Source organism: Chanodichthys erythropterus, chromosome 24 (assembly GCF_024489055.1).
Source record: "Chanodichthys erythropterus isolate Z2021 chromosome 24, ASM2448905v1, whole genome shotgun sequence".
NCBI classification, from domain to species: domain Eukaryota; kingdom Metazoa; phylum Chordata; class Actinopteri; order Cypriniformes; family Xenocyprididae; genus Chanodichthys; species Chanodichthys erythropterus.
The window spans coordinates 14,232,818-14,246,249 of NC_090244.1; the positions used below are offsets into that span (position 1 = coordinate 14,232,818).

At 38.2% G+C, this 13,432-nt stretch overlaps 1 protein-coding gene across 4 annotated transcripts in view; it reads left to right on the forward strand.

Moving 5' to 3' along the window:
- met (MET proto-oncogene, receptor tyrosine kinase) overlaps nucleotides 1-13,432 on the forward strand; it is a 71,443-nt gene that overhangs the window by 15,149 nt on the left and 42,862 nt on the right. For all 4 annotated transcript variants that reach the window (XM_067380505.1, XM_067380504.1, XM_067380503.1 and 1 more), the window contains exon 3: nucleotides 10,832-11,023. In XM_067380505.1, the coding sequence (XP_067236606.1) occupies nucleotides 10,832-11,023 (192 nt within the window). The remainder of the gene's footprint in view (nucleotides 1-10,831; nucleotides 11,024-13,432) is intronic.

Sequence of the window (13,432 nt, forward strand, 5' to 3'; positions counted from 1 at the left end):
TGACAGCATACTGTAATTTCAATGCTTTGACTAACTACATATTTAAAGTAGCTACAAAAACAATAATTTTGTACATTTTTTAATGAATTTATTTAATGAATGAAATAAAATACCAAAAATTCAAATGATTCCAACAAAACTGCTGTTTATTTATTTTTTTACTGCACATTGTGATATGAACAATCATTCAGTAACAGTAACCGATTCAGATTAAGTATGTAACCACTCCGACTGATTCATACTAAAAGTATTTTGATTCACTGAAATGATTTGGCTCATAAGACTCGTTCATTCAAGAATCAGACTACACTGGTTCCATTGTATGTTTTTGATTCTTTTGAGCCATTTCTTTTTAGAAAGTCATTCAGGAACTGGACTGAATCGTTCTGTATGTTTTTGATTCACAAAAAAACTGATTCACTAAATAGAACCCCATATAGGAGTCATTCATTCAGGTCCTGTTGTGTGTTCTTAATTCTTTTGAGCCAGTTGTTTTTAGAGAAAAATTCAGGAATCTGACTACATGAACTGCTCTCTACAATTTTATGATTCACAAAAAATAACAATAACAACTTATTGGACTAAAGTGACTTTGCTGCATTTTTTTTTATTAAAACAACCAGCTCATAAGAGTCATATATTCAGGAATCAGACTACACTGTATGTTTTTGAGTCACTAAAAAGAACCATTTAAGATCTGTTAATGGAACCAAATTTCATGAAAATCATTTGGTTCTCCTAGTGTAAAGAGGAAATTTGATGCAATGAGCATGTTATAAGAGACTGTGGTCTATTATATTCAAAGACTGTGTAGCTAAACAGGAGGACAAAGGGTTATCACCTTTGACTATTGTATTCAACAAATCCATCTCCCCTGCCTGTGGCCAGGGGCAGATCAGTGCCCCCTCTACCTCAAACAGATGTGTTTTATTAATGTGTTAGTCTGACCATAATCCCTGAAGGTATCTGGACAAAAAAGGCAATAAAAAGACATGCCAACTTCCAGTGGTTTACCAAAAGATAGCACAATGATGCATTGTTCTACCATGTGGTCATGCTTTATATATCACCGCCACGCTCGATTGTTTGTTTTCCATTTGCATGATTTTACACACTTAGTAAAATAGCTGACTGGCACTGAAATCGTGTGTCATAAAAAGGATGCCACCTGCTCGCTTTGAATCATAGTGCTGAGAAATATGACTACAAACGACAGAATTTGCTGCATGTTCATACTCTTTATCACATGTCAGTGTTTTTCTGGCAGAAAGAGGGCATTTTGAGAGTAAAGACCTTGATCTTTGTAGCGTGTAGCATAGGCCACATGTGTTTTTGCAAAGGCCCAAATTGACATAAGGGTTTCATCATATCTGCCTCTTAATGTCAACTACAGGAAGGACAGCTCATGCCAACTACTGATGATAAGCCATTTGAACTATGTGTTAAAGGTGCCATAGAATGGAAAATTTAATTTACCTCGGCATAGTTAAATAACAAGAGTTCAGTACCTGGAAATGACATACAGTGAGTTTCAAACTCCATTGTTTCCTCCTTCTTATATAAATCTCATTTGTTTAAAAGACCTCCAAAGAATAGGCAAATCTCAACATAACACCGACTGTTACGTATCAGTCGGATCATTAATATGTACGCCCCCAATATTTGCATATGCCAGCTCATGTTCAAGGCATTACACAAGGGCAGGATGTCTGGATGTGCACAGCAGAATCATCAGACTAGGTAAGCAAGCAAGAACAACAGCGAAAAATGGCAGATGGAGCAATAATAACTGACATGATTTTTAGTGATATTTGTAAATTGTCTTTCTAAATGTTTCATTAGCATGTTGTACTGTTAAATGTGGTTAAAGTTACCATCGTTTCTTACTGTATTCACAGAGACAAGAGCCGTCGTTATTTTCATTTTTAAACACTTGCAGTCTGTATAATTCATAAACAACTTCATTCTTTATAAATCTCTCCAAAAGTGTGTAATGTTAGCCTTACGAAGCACATCCTCAAACTCATTCAGAATCAAATGTAAACATCCAAATAAATACTATACTCACATGATCCAATGCATGCATGCAGCATGAATGACGAACATTTTGTAAAGATCCATTTTGAGGGTTAAGCTCAAAACGTTTCACACCCTGTTTACACCTGTATTTAGCGTTGTCCACTTGTGATCGGATCGATGAAAAGGCTTCTTAATACCAGATGTAAACGGGGCCTATGCCGCTTGAAACAATAGATTATCACCATACAGTCTCTTCTTACAGCATTTAGCATACCAAATGTATCAAGAAGCATGGACTTAACACATGTTCATTCTCATCTTTTTAAGAGTTTAAGGGAATTTCTTCAGAGCAAAGTTCTCTGCAGAGTGTCATGCATGGAAATAAATTAGCTGAAATTGGGAACAGAGAATCTGCGAAACTCTTTAAACAGCTCCCAAAATCTTAGTGTTACAGGCACGTTTTGCTCTCTCTGACATGTGAAAAAGAGTAAGATCATCACAGAAAAGCAGCCCTGCCAAGTCTTTACAGTCAAGATTGGAATTGATTATTCTGGCCAACTGCAAACCAGGCATTTGAATGCTCTGCCTCCGTTCTCTTCCATAAAGGACTGGATTTGATCTTTTAAAGGGTCTCAACGCTTCATGGTTTTAAAGCAGTGCTCTTTACCCTTTTATCAGATCCATGCTTCTTGCATAAGGGTGGAGGTTTTTACTTCAGCATGCTTGTGGACTGTGGCAGAGAGCAATTCTTTGAGCGTGCTCATCTTGTCTGCTATAATGAATGGGCGTTTCTGCTAATGCTTTGAATAGATTCATGCTGGACGAGTAAATAATGACAGACCTCCGGGCCTCCGGAATGGACTCCACACTAAATTATCCCCCCTTTGCTTATGTCTGTTTATCTAATTGAATGGATGAGCATGGTTCATAAGCACGTCCATAATATGTTTCACTGTATGTCAATAGAATGATAGCTTATGTTTAGCTTGTTGCTATTTTTTTCTAGTGTAAAATGTGTAGCGTTGGCCCAGTCTGTGCTTTATGGCTCATTAACTGCAACAAGCATTTCATCTTGTTGTTTAAATAAATGTCTTTGATTAATTGTATTTTAATCTCGATTTCAGTTTGATTAATGACTGTGGCAAAATAAATTTTATCTCACTATTTTGGTCTAGGCGTATTATTCATGGTGCTCTGAGCGAATCATTTCATAACATGCAGCAACAAGTTCAAAATCACTAGATGAGCAGAGATTTAATCATGAGTATTTGAATAAGCTGATTCAATTTTTAGCAAACATACGCGCGGTTGTACTGGGCCGTGTATTGTTTTCCAGTTGGAAACCTGAGTGAGGAACAAAGTCCTCTACTGACAGATCACTTGACTGCTGAATTGGGAGAGCAAGTTGAGAGGTAAAGAGTGAGAAAAGTGAAAATTGAGTAACAAGACAAGATAAGACCAAAAAGAGGATCATGAGGCAAAGCAACATTTTCAAAAACTGAAAGCAAGAAAGAATGAATAGGAGTCAACAGCACCTTTCCCAGACAGCGGCTGATAAAAAGAAAAGTTTGACTTTGACAGTCTATAGTAGACTAGGGCTGAACAATATTAGAAAAAATTGACATTGAGATATTGCTTTTCTGCAAAATACATAAATCTGGCTCGAACCGGTTGGCTTAGTGCAATTATGAAATCACAAAGGCTGCAATCATTTTTTTTATTTTTTTTATGTGTTGCTTGTCTGCTCTGTGATCAGTAGTAAATGCTGCTCCTTCTGAAAGCAATGCAAGTTTGAGTCTCTTATAACATGCATTTGAAAAAGCAACACGCATCAAACATCTTTCTAAACATGAGAAGCATTTACGAATATCTTGTTCAACAAAAGACAACATTTAATAACATGTTTTTACTCCGTCTCACAGAAGAATGTTATTTCAAACATTACTGACATTATTAAGTGAGTTTGGTGTGGCTTCTTACACAGAATAAGGCACACAACATATTATTTCATAGTATTCTATTCAGTGATAAAGGCTATGTCGATTAGCATTGAAGTATAAATATACTTTATTATCATGAAAATACCAGAGAAGGCTTGAAGAACTCAGATAAAGCATATATTGTCATATTTGTGTGTTTATTAGTCATGTTTAATCAATCAAAGTGTTTCAATCTTCTGTTTATTCAGCTACAGCGATAGTACCATACCCATAGGGATCTGCGGGGCATATTTTGAGTTTCTGCGTGTGAGCGCCCTCTAGACTTCAGATGGAAAATTTACTACTGATCACAGAGCCATGCTTCACTGAGAAGCTGCGCATCAAAAAAATTGCTGCCTTTGCCAAATCTTGTGCAGTTTAATTTCGATTAATCAGGAAGCGTAGCATTTACACACATTTAGCTCACAAGAAGTAAATGAACAAAACTGCTCTGAGATGCTGAAACAATTTATCATGAGCATGCATCTAATGAGCAATCTTCACTCTGAAACTGGCAGCGCATATATTTATTTAATGAAATGCAGCCTTCACTATTTGATTATCCCATTAAGCCATATTGCAATATCAGTTTTATTTCGATATATCGTGCAGCTCTACAATAGGCTCTTCAAGTGTTCTTCGAGACATCCACAGGTATTTACACACCAGCAGTCAGGCACCAGGATTGCATGGTGACTGCCAGCCTCTAATCCCACAATATTGTCAGCTTCTCTAATTCTCCCCAGACTACTGACCCTCACGACCTAGTAATCCAAGAAAGGCGCATAAACACAAGAATCGGGTTGCTTTGCGACGTGCTGTATAAATGCAAAGGTGGGGCATGCCACAATCACACACACATGCATATAAACATATACAACATTACTGAAAATTCTGTGAGGGCAAAGGTCACATTATTTTCGTCAAGAAGCAGCTGATGGGTGGCAGTATTGGAGCAATGACGTTCCAGAAATCTTCACGTACGCTGTACGTGGTCGCAACTGCATCGGGGCCCGGGGGTTAACAGAAAGTTTGTGAAGGTGACATTTGGTCGTACAGATCTCCTTTCACTCATATCAAGCCTTTTAGAGGTGATGCCAAAGGCCACAAAGCTATAAAGCACCAAAGGTGGGGCATGGTAACCCTATCACGTCAGCATTGTGCCGCACACAATGAGAGCTGCTTAATGTGTCAAAGAGGAGCTACGTGGGATGTTTTTGTAATATTTTTCTGCATTCTTTGAAATAATTCCCAAATACTCAAATGAAGCAATATTCCTGGTTCAATATGAGTTAACTACAGTTGACGGCACATAATTTTGACAATTTTTATTTGTTCCTCCTTTCCTTTAAAAAATGCAAAAAGCTTACAATGGAAGTAGTGTTGTCACGATACCAAAATTTTGACTTCGATACGATACCCAACTTAAATATCACGATACCGATACTTAAATGATACTACGGCAAAAACCTAAACAGCAGGAAACATATGACCGACATATATAATAACATATGACAGAACTTCTTTCTTCACCAGTGTGCAGGCTGATAATTCTGGATTTGAGCTTCATTGCCATGAAGTTGTTAGTTTATATATTTTTTAATGTTTATTTTTTCATGCTCAATAAAATTGTAAATTATTTGCTGTTATGCTTTTGTTATAAATATGTAGGTGTTTTTGACATTAAGATTATTGTAAAAATTAGATTACTGTAAATACTTGTTATTAAAGCATAAATCGGTTTAAAATAACTGTATATACCCTTCACATATTTATGTATTTTTAAATTAACTTTATTTTTGCAACCAGATATCACGTATTAAACTTAGACTCAATAATACACCTCTTTTCGGTGGTCTGCTTGCTCGAGTAAAATAAATAAATAACACTCATTTAATGTTTAAAGGTGCTGTAGAACGTCTTTTCAAAAGATGTAATATAAGTATATATATAATATAAGTAAGGTGTCCCCTGAATGTGTCTGTGAAGTTTCAGCTCAAAATACCCCGTAGATTTTTTTAAATTAACTTTTTTAACTGCCTATTTTGGGGCATCATTAACTATACACCTATTCAGGTTGCGTGGCCCCTTTAAATCTCTCGCTCCCTTGTTGGCAAAATGCTTTTGACTCCCTTCGCTTGCGTTATTTTGTAACCTCTTTTGCAGACGGGCTTTGTGGTGTCCGTGGGCTTGATCTGACTGTCAGCAATGTAAGCAAAATAATACCATATTTCGCTTCGTGCATCTGCTTTCTCAACAATTTGTCTGCAAGAGCACCTGTATATGCAACCATACCTATTGTTCCGTCACCTTAAAAGCCATTGCGCAGTTGAGAGGAATAAACACGCACTCAATGTGATGCAGCGCGCTGCACGCACACTGCCCCCTGCTGTCGCACATTAGGAAATGCAGCTGGCACTCAAAGTACCGGTACTAATAAAATGTAGAACCGGACCGTTTTTAAAAGCAGGGTACCACGATACCTTTCTAGTACCGGTATATTGTGCAACACTAAATGGAAGTGAATGTAATCATTAAAATACTCACTGTTTAGTAGTAGCCAATGGAAGGCCTATTGGCTTTTTGTAGAATGAACCAAACTTCTGGCTTGGCCTGCAAAAATCCGTCATCCCTGCAGCACTCTATAAACATTATGCCACAAATGCTCTTGATTGAGTTTAACTTGTATTGAAACCCCAAATATTCCTTTAATAAGCGAGGTGAGAAATTATGAGAGCAAACCTTCAAAAACCTGCAAGATACCCGGCTGGTGGAGGAGCCTCGGGATCAGAGCATCCAAAGCTTGTCAAAACACTGCCCAGGTTTTTCAATTTCTACCCTTGATCCTTGCAGTACCGTGAGCTAAGCATTGGAATGTCTTCCTTTTCAAACACAAGGCAAAACATGAAGTTTATTTGCTATGAAAATAACCCCACAAACCTTTTTTTTCCCTCTCCCTCTAAATCAGGCATTGACTCTCAGGGGTGAGCTCAGCTGGTGATAGGTCAGGCTTTCAGAGAGCCCCCCGAATCAATGCCAAACCACGGTGCTTTCTTACGAGTGCTTATGCAAGTCCTATTGAAATACATGGCAGCTCGACCGTTATGATGGATCGCGGTGGGCTTATATAACCAAAGCAAACTTGCACATCAAAGGCATCTTGTGCACAGTTTGATGATTTCCCTGGTTGCTTCATGCTACATGTGTCTCACTCTCTCTTGTTCTGTCGCTTCCTCAATAGAAGTCCAGAGGAGTCCTTGTCTGCCTTGAGGGGACGGGATAAGCTGGCCTGTAATCCCCCTTCTTCTTTGCTGGCTTTTTCACCTGTATACCGATTCTGTGCCTCTGAGCCAGCCCGTGCGTCCCTGTAATGAGAGCAGGGCCCAGCGCTCGTTCTGCCTGATTTATCATCTACCTGTATTGTTCTCAGCATCTTCAAAGCAGTCCTTTGAGACATGCCCTCAAAATAAAGCTGCAACCGCAGTCATCCCACTGACTCATGCGTCTTACTCACATTGCCAGAGAAAGAGGGGTAGAAATAGTGAGAACTTTTCTGGCACAGTATGGAGTGTCCTTTTTATGCCTGTCTGATTTTTCATGGGTGTGTTTTTTTTAGTGTTTTTGTCAAGGTGCCTTCACCATACAGTGTAACATGAGAAGAGTTTGAGTGAGAACGGTGTTAATCATTAACCGCCTGTTTTCTGTACTCCAACAGGCATTTTAGACATGGCCTGTGGTGCCAGGGTCTGGTTTCATTAATTATTAATGACTTCTTTACTTTCATACCAGAGTCTGTGACCCTTTGAGCTTGACCACTGTGTAGCCCTCAGGTGCTCCATTCCTTTTCAGGTTACGCTAGGTAATTAAAAGGATATTTCAACCAAAAAAATTAAAATTCGGTCATTATTTATCCCTCATGTTGTTTCAAATCTGCAGAACACAGTGAAGAAGATATGAAGAATATTTGTCACCAAACAGTTTTGGTGACTGTTAACTTCTATTGTGTGGACATTTCTCAGAATATCGTCTTTTGTGTTCCATAGAATAAATAAAGTCATACTGATTTGGAACAACATGAGGGTGAGTAAATGGTGACAGAATGTTCATTTTTTGGTTGAACTATCCCTTTAATTATCCCTTTAAATTCTTTGTTTACTCTCTCAAATGGTGTTCCAAACCTCTTTGACTTGCATTCTTCCATGAAACACAAAATAATAATCATTTTAGTATAATTAAAATCAATGTGTACTGGGTCTGTTAAGCTTAAAAACAGGGAAGAATCACCATAAATGTATCATGAAAGTAGTTCTTATGTCTTTTGCACTATATTCCAAATCCTACTTTTGCAACTAAAAACTAAAATTTAAGTCATTCTTGAAAATCTTTTTGGCACGTTCTTGAGAGCTCATGAAAGCAGTCCAATTCATGAATGAATCATTATTTTGAGTATTCTGATCTTAATCAATCAGTTGCTCCAGTTTACATACTACTGTTCAGAAGTTTGGGGTCAGAGTAAGATATTTTTAATACACTTTTAATACACTAACAAAAGTGACAGTAAACATATTTTCAAAAGATTTATTTTTTTTTTTTTTCAGTAAATGCTGTTCTTTTGAACATTCTGTTCATCAAAATATCCTGGAAAAATGTATCACGGTTTCCACAAATGTGACCTGATCCAGCAAAATGAGTCACAGTGACCCAAATTTCAGATTTTGGTATCAATGGAAAGATGAGACAATAAGCTATCCTAGTCAAAGTCAGACCTTGAATGGTTTTAAGGATATACCCATTTGAATTATTGCCCTCTTTTTCCAATTGAAAACCTGAGAAAATCGCTTTTAAAGTTTTTTGCCTGTTTTTTTGTTATCTTTCAAAATCCATTGCATTTAAAGGGATAAACTATTTTACAGCTTAATTTGACCAAAGACGCAAAGTTCAGCACCGCGACACGTCTTAAAATTCGAACGCATTGTTTTGTATTGTTTTCTGGGCGCCGCGGACAGGCGGCGAATGTCGCCGCCAGTATGCATACACTCATAGAAAACAATGCGTTCGAATTTTAAAGATGTGGCGAGGCGCTGAGCTTCGCGTCCGGTGTGTGAGCCCCTTAACAAATTCATAACAGAGATACCAGCGCATGCTAGTCTGAGAGGAGGATGGCTGGACCAATCGCGTGTCTGTCAGTCGAAACGGGGCTTCCCATTTATAAAAATCAGCGTTTATGTCAGTGTGTTTACATTTCTAAGCTTTTTGATTGGTTCTATACAACGTGTAACACCATATTTGGAGAGCAGAGATAGTTACGTTTCAGGGAATACCGGGAAATGCTCATAAGTGACGAGAGGAATTGAGAAGTTCATTTCCAGCGAATTTAGTAAAACCATGTCAAATTTAATAGCCATTTAAATACCTTTACTCAATTATCTGGACTACAAAACTTTGGGAGATTATTTTTGAAAGTCTGCTCTTTGAAATTACCTTAAAAAAAAAAAATCTATTTTTGTGTGTTTTTCCACATTATCGGCCCATATCTTAAAATGGAACGTTGCGACTTCCGACTCATTTCGCCAGAGCGGATCACAAATATATTAAGTAGCATAACTGTTTTCAACATTGATAATAAAAAATTTTTTTTGAGCATCAAATCATCATATTAGAATGATCATGTGACACTGAAGACTGGAGTAACGATGCTGAAAATTCAGCTTTACCATCACAGCAATAAATTTAAATTTTGAAAATGTATATAAAAATAGAAGAGTCATTTAAACTGAAATATTTCAATATTACAGTATTAATATTCAATATTACTGTTTTTACTTCCATAAAAAATTATTTAAATATAATGCATGAGCCGTATAGAACTTTATATCTAGACCTTTTATTTTACGTATATGATGACTTTTGTCATTTTGGAGCTTGACAGCCCCATTTACTTTGATTATATTGAGTAAAGCGGTCAAATTAGTCTTCAAAATTTCTCCTTTTAGTTGAGCAATCCCTTTAATTATAGTCAAAAAGATTTTCTTAAAGGGGATAAAGGGGGATTATTTTCTTAAATAAGATGTTGATGCATTGTGCAGAAATACTCTAACATTCACAACACAAGGCTTCTTCCCTCAGTGCCTATTTGGTTTCAACAACTTGGCCTGCCCTGATGAATGATACCGTGAACTATGCCAATCATAACAGAGATACAGTATAGTAGATGATATACAAAACAGTCTTAAAGGTACAGTTTTCAGAAATGGATAGTTCATTCTGAGGGTTATGTGAATGCTAATTATAACTGTTGGACTTCAGGGTAAAAAAAAATAAATGCTACAGAAGTGTTATGAATATTGCCCCTTTAATATCTTTGGGATCATACAGCCTCTCTGAAACTTCCACAACTCCACAGGTTGTAGAGATCCCAGCCAAACAAAGCTGGCCTCAATCGGAGCTCTAACAGAGCAACAGCAAGCCCAACGTTCCTCACAGTTTCCCATGAATTCCTGCCATCTGTGAGCACAGCCGTCAGAATGCGGCAGGGATGATCCAAGCACCATGGGAGAAAACATGCAACTGCATTGGCCAGGATGAAACAGTAGATGCCGAGCTTAGATAGAGCTTTATTGTGTGGGGCCGAAGTCACTTTTTTCCCCAAGCATCTAACTCACAAATTGCTTTTGGCATGGTGAACTTGAGGCCAGTCCTCTGGAAAAAATGGCAGTGTTGCAAAATTCATACACACATTATGTGCCACCAATATGGTATCGACAGCTTCTGCTTGTTGCCAGGTAGAATCCCACTTGTTTAAATTGTCAATGTGTTTCTGCTTTTGTTACCAGAGTTTTGCGGGAGATTCCTTCAGCTGTGGGAAACATGAAAGAGGCTACCGGTTGGAAGTTACAAGCACCAACCCACGTCGGGACTACTTCCATGGACGGTTCCGGAACATTCTTCTCACTTCCATAGCCGTGGTGCCCATCAAAAACCACACTGTGGTCAGCCTAGGCACAGCTGAGGGACGCGTCATCCAGGTTAGACAGCTTTAGCTTTAGATTTTTTTTCCACAATGTATTTTGGAAACCATGTAGTTACAATTTTAGAGTGTCGATACTAGTATATGTAAATGAACATTGTGTACTCTTTCTCCATGTTACATCCACTGGATGAGGGAAAACATGCACCATCCAGCTGACTTTTGACAGCTAACTTGAACTCGCGCATTTTTGTATCCCTGCCCACGGACAGTCAGATCAGCAGGAAAAAGCGTATTGTGGTTGTTGAAGATTTTGGCAAAAGGGAACGCCACAGCCCTTTTCTCTGTTTTATCTAGACATGTAGCAAATATTTCAAAAACATTTCACATTTCAACTGCATGGACAGCCAAGTTTTATTAAAAGCCCATCTTGTCAGTGCTGAATTCCCCTTTAAAACTGTTAAAGCTCAACTTTTACATAACGTTTGGATAAGAAAGTCAACATTTAGATTGAGTCCAAGTGCTAGAAAAGGTATGACTGGCCTCATTCTTTTAAAAGAAACAGTAAAGCATTTGCAGAATCTAAATTTAAAACAGAATATTTTTATCAAAGTCCTGTTGTTGCCAGCACTATTTCCCTGTTTTGTGCATGCAAATAGGCAGGAAATGAGTACGTGACTAGTGAAAACCGCTCTGAATGAAGGAAAATGCAGGTGCCAGTGGCAGGTTGGGAAATATGGTATTTTCCTGTTTGCATTTGAGTCACCTTTGACCTCTGAGCAGCACTTTACCAGCTCTCCAATCTAAAAAGCACACAAAGTGAAACTTTGGCCTATCAATGTTTTCTCAACATGCTCATTGTGCAGAAGTGGCACAGACCCAAATATTGAATCTGTCCTGCATGAGCTCCAAAAATGAGACTATTTGCTCATGGAAGTGTTAGATAGAGACTTGTGGTATTTTGTAAATACCTCAAGAAAATGTTTGAGAAATGAGTGGCGAGAGAAACGGTGACAGCTGCACGGAAGCGTGGCGGAGGAACCGAATGGTACGTTAATAGTAAGCACTAGGCTTCGATGACACGTCCTCGCATGGCATTTTCTTGGAACGGCTGCAGCTGTCGTCCCCTCTCTCTCTCTCTCTCTCTTCCTTTTTTAAATTTTTTCCTCTCAACTTTTTCTCGCCTCTTTTGTCTGGATGTTGAGGCCTGGTAAGGGGTGAGTGCTAGTCCAGCTGTCTCATTTGAAAAAGAGAGTTTTTTCAAAGACAAAGAGAGTGGGTGAGTGTTTAAGAGGCCTTGACAATGAGAATGCAAAAAAAGATTGTGAGAGACTGATGAAGTTAAATAAAATATGGAATGCAAGTGAGTAGGGAGTAATTGTGTGAATGAAAGTTTCAAGAGCCCCACAAGCTTTTTAAAAGGTTTGGAAGAGGGGGGCTGCGGGGCAGAAACAGTCCCAGTGGCCCTTATTCTGTATGAGGAAGTGCTCCCACTCTGCCACACTCTCGGTGAGAAAAACTCAACACCTTGCCTTGTGTTTGTGAGCAGGACTTCCCTTACATACACAATGAGCTGTAATTCACACGGTTATTAGGGCTCCGTGGTGTGTGTTTTTCCCTAGAGTGTGTAACATTCCTCCTTCAATAACTGGCCCATTTGTAGCCATTTTCCTCCATGCCCGGGCTTAATTAAGCCTGGCTTAGCTTGGTCGCTTCTGGAACTCAAAATCCTTTTATGGCTTATTGCTATTGGAAACTTTCTGGGCCACGTGAAACTTGCCAAGTTTTACCTCTGGTTTCTTGTTTTGGAATCATGAATATCAAATTTCCACAGCAGCAACAAACAAAATAATTATTTTTAAATATTTAAATTTTAAAGTAAATATAATTTACTTAATATATAATATAATATATATGTATAATATAATTATATGTAAGTTAATATATATCAGAGGTGTAACGGTACTCTTATTCATACCGAACCGTTCAGTACAGCGCTTTCGGTACAGTGCACATGTGTACTGAATGCATTACATTGCAACATTAAAGGCCTCCTGTTTGGGTACACTTTGGTTTCCCGGTGAATTGCGTCATCGGACAAAGACAGGTGGATAAGACTAACGCAGTACATGAGGAAAACAGCGTTGTAGCCTAACCACCAATAATCTCAATAAGCTCTGCGTTTTGTTGCTTTCAATAAGAAACAAAGTGTCATCCTTCAAATTCTGTCCACAAAATCACAAAATTTAAACAGAAAGTGCCGTTTTGACGCGCTTTGATGTGGCGCGACAGATCGCTGTATAGGCGCCTCAGTTCAACTGGCAGCGCGAGTGAACACGACCATCTCTTCCTCTTTAATACTAGTTACAGAATAAACATGAATAAACATCTGAAGGTATGTTGAAAGATACAAGTACAAATTACTGAAACGGTCATATCTCATGAAATCGCTCAATCAGACATCAAT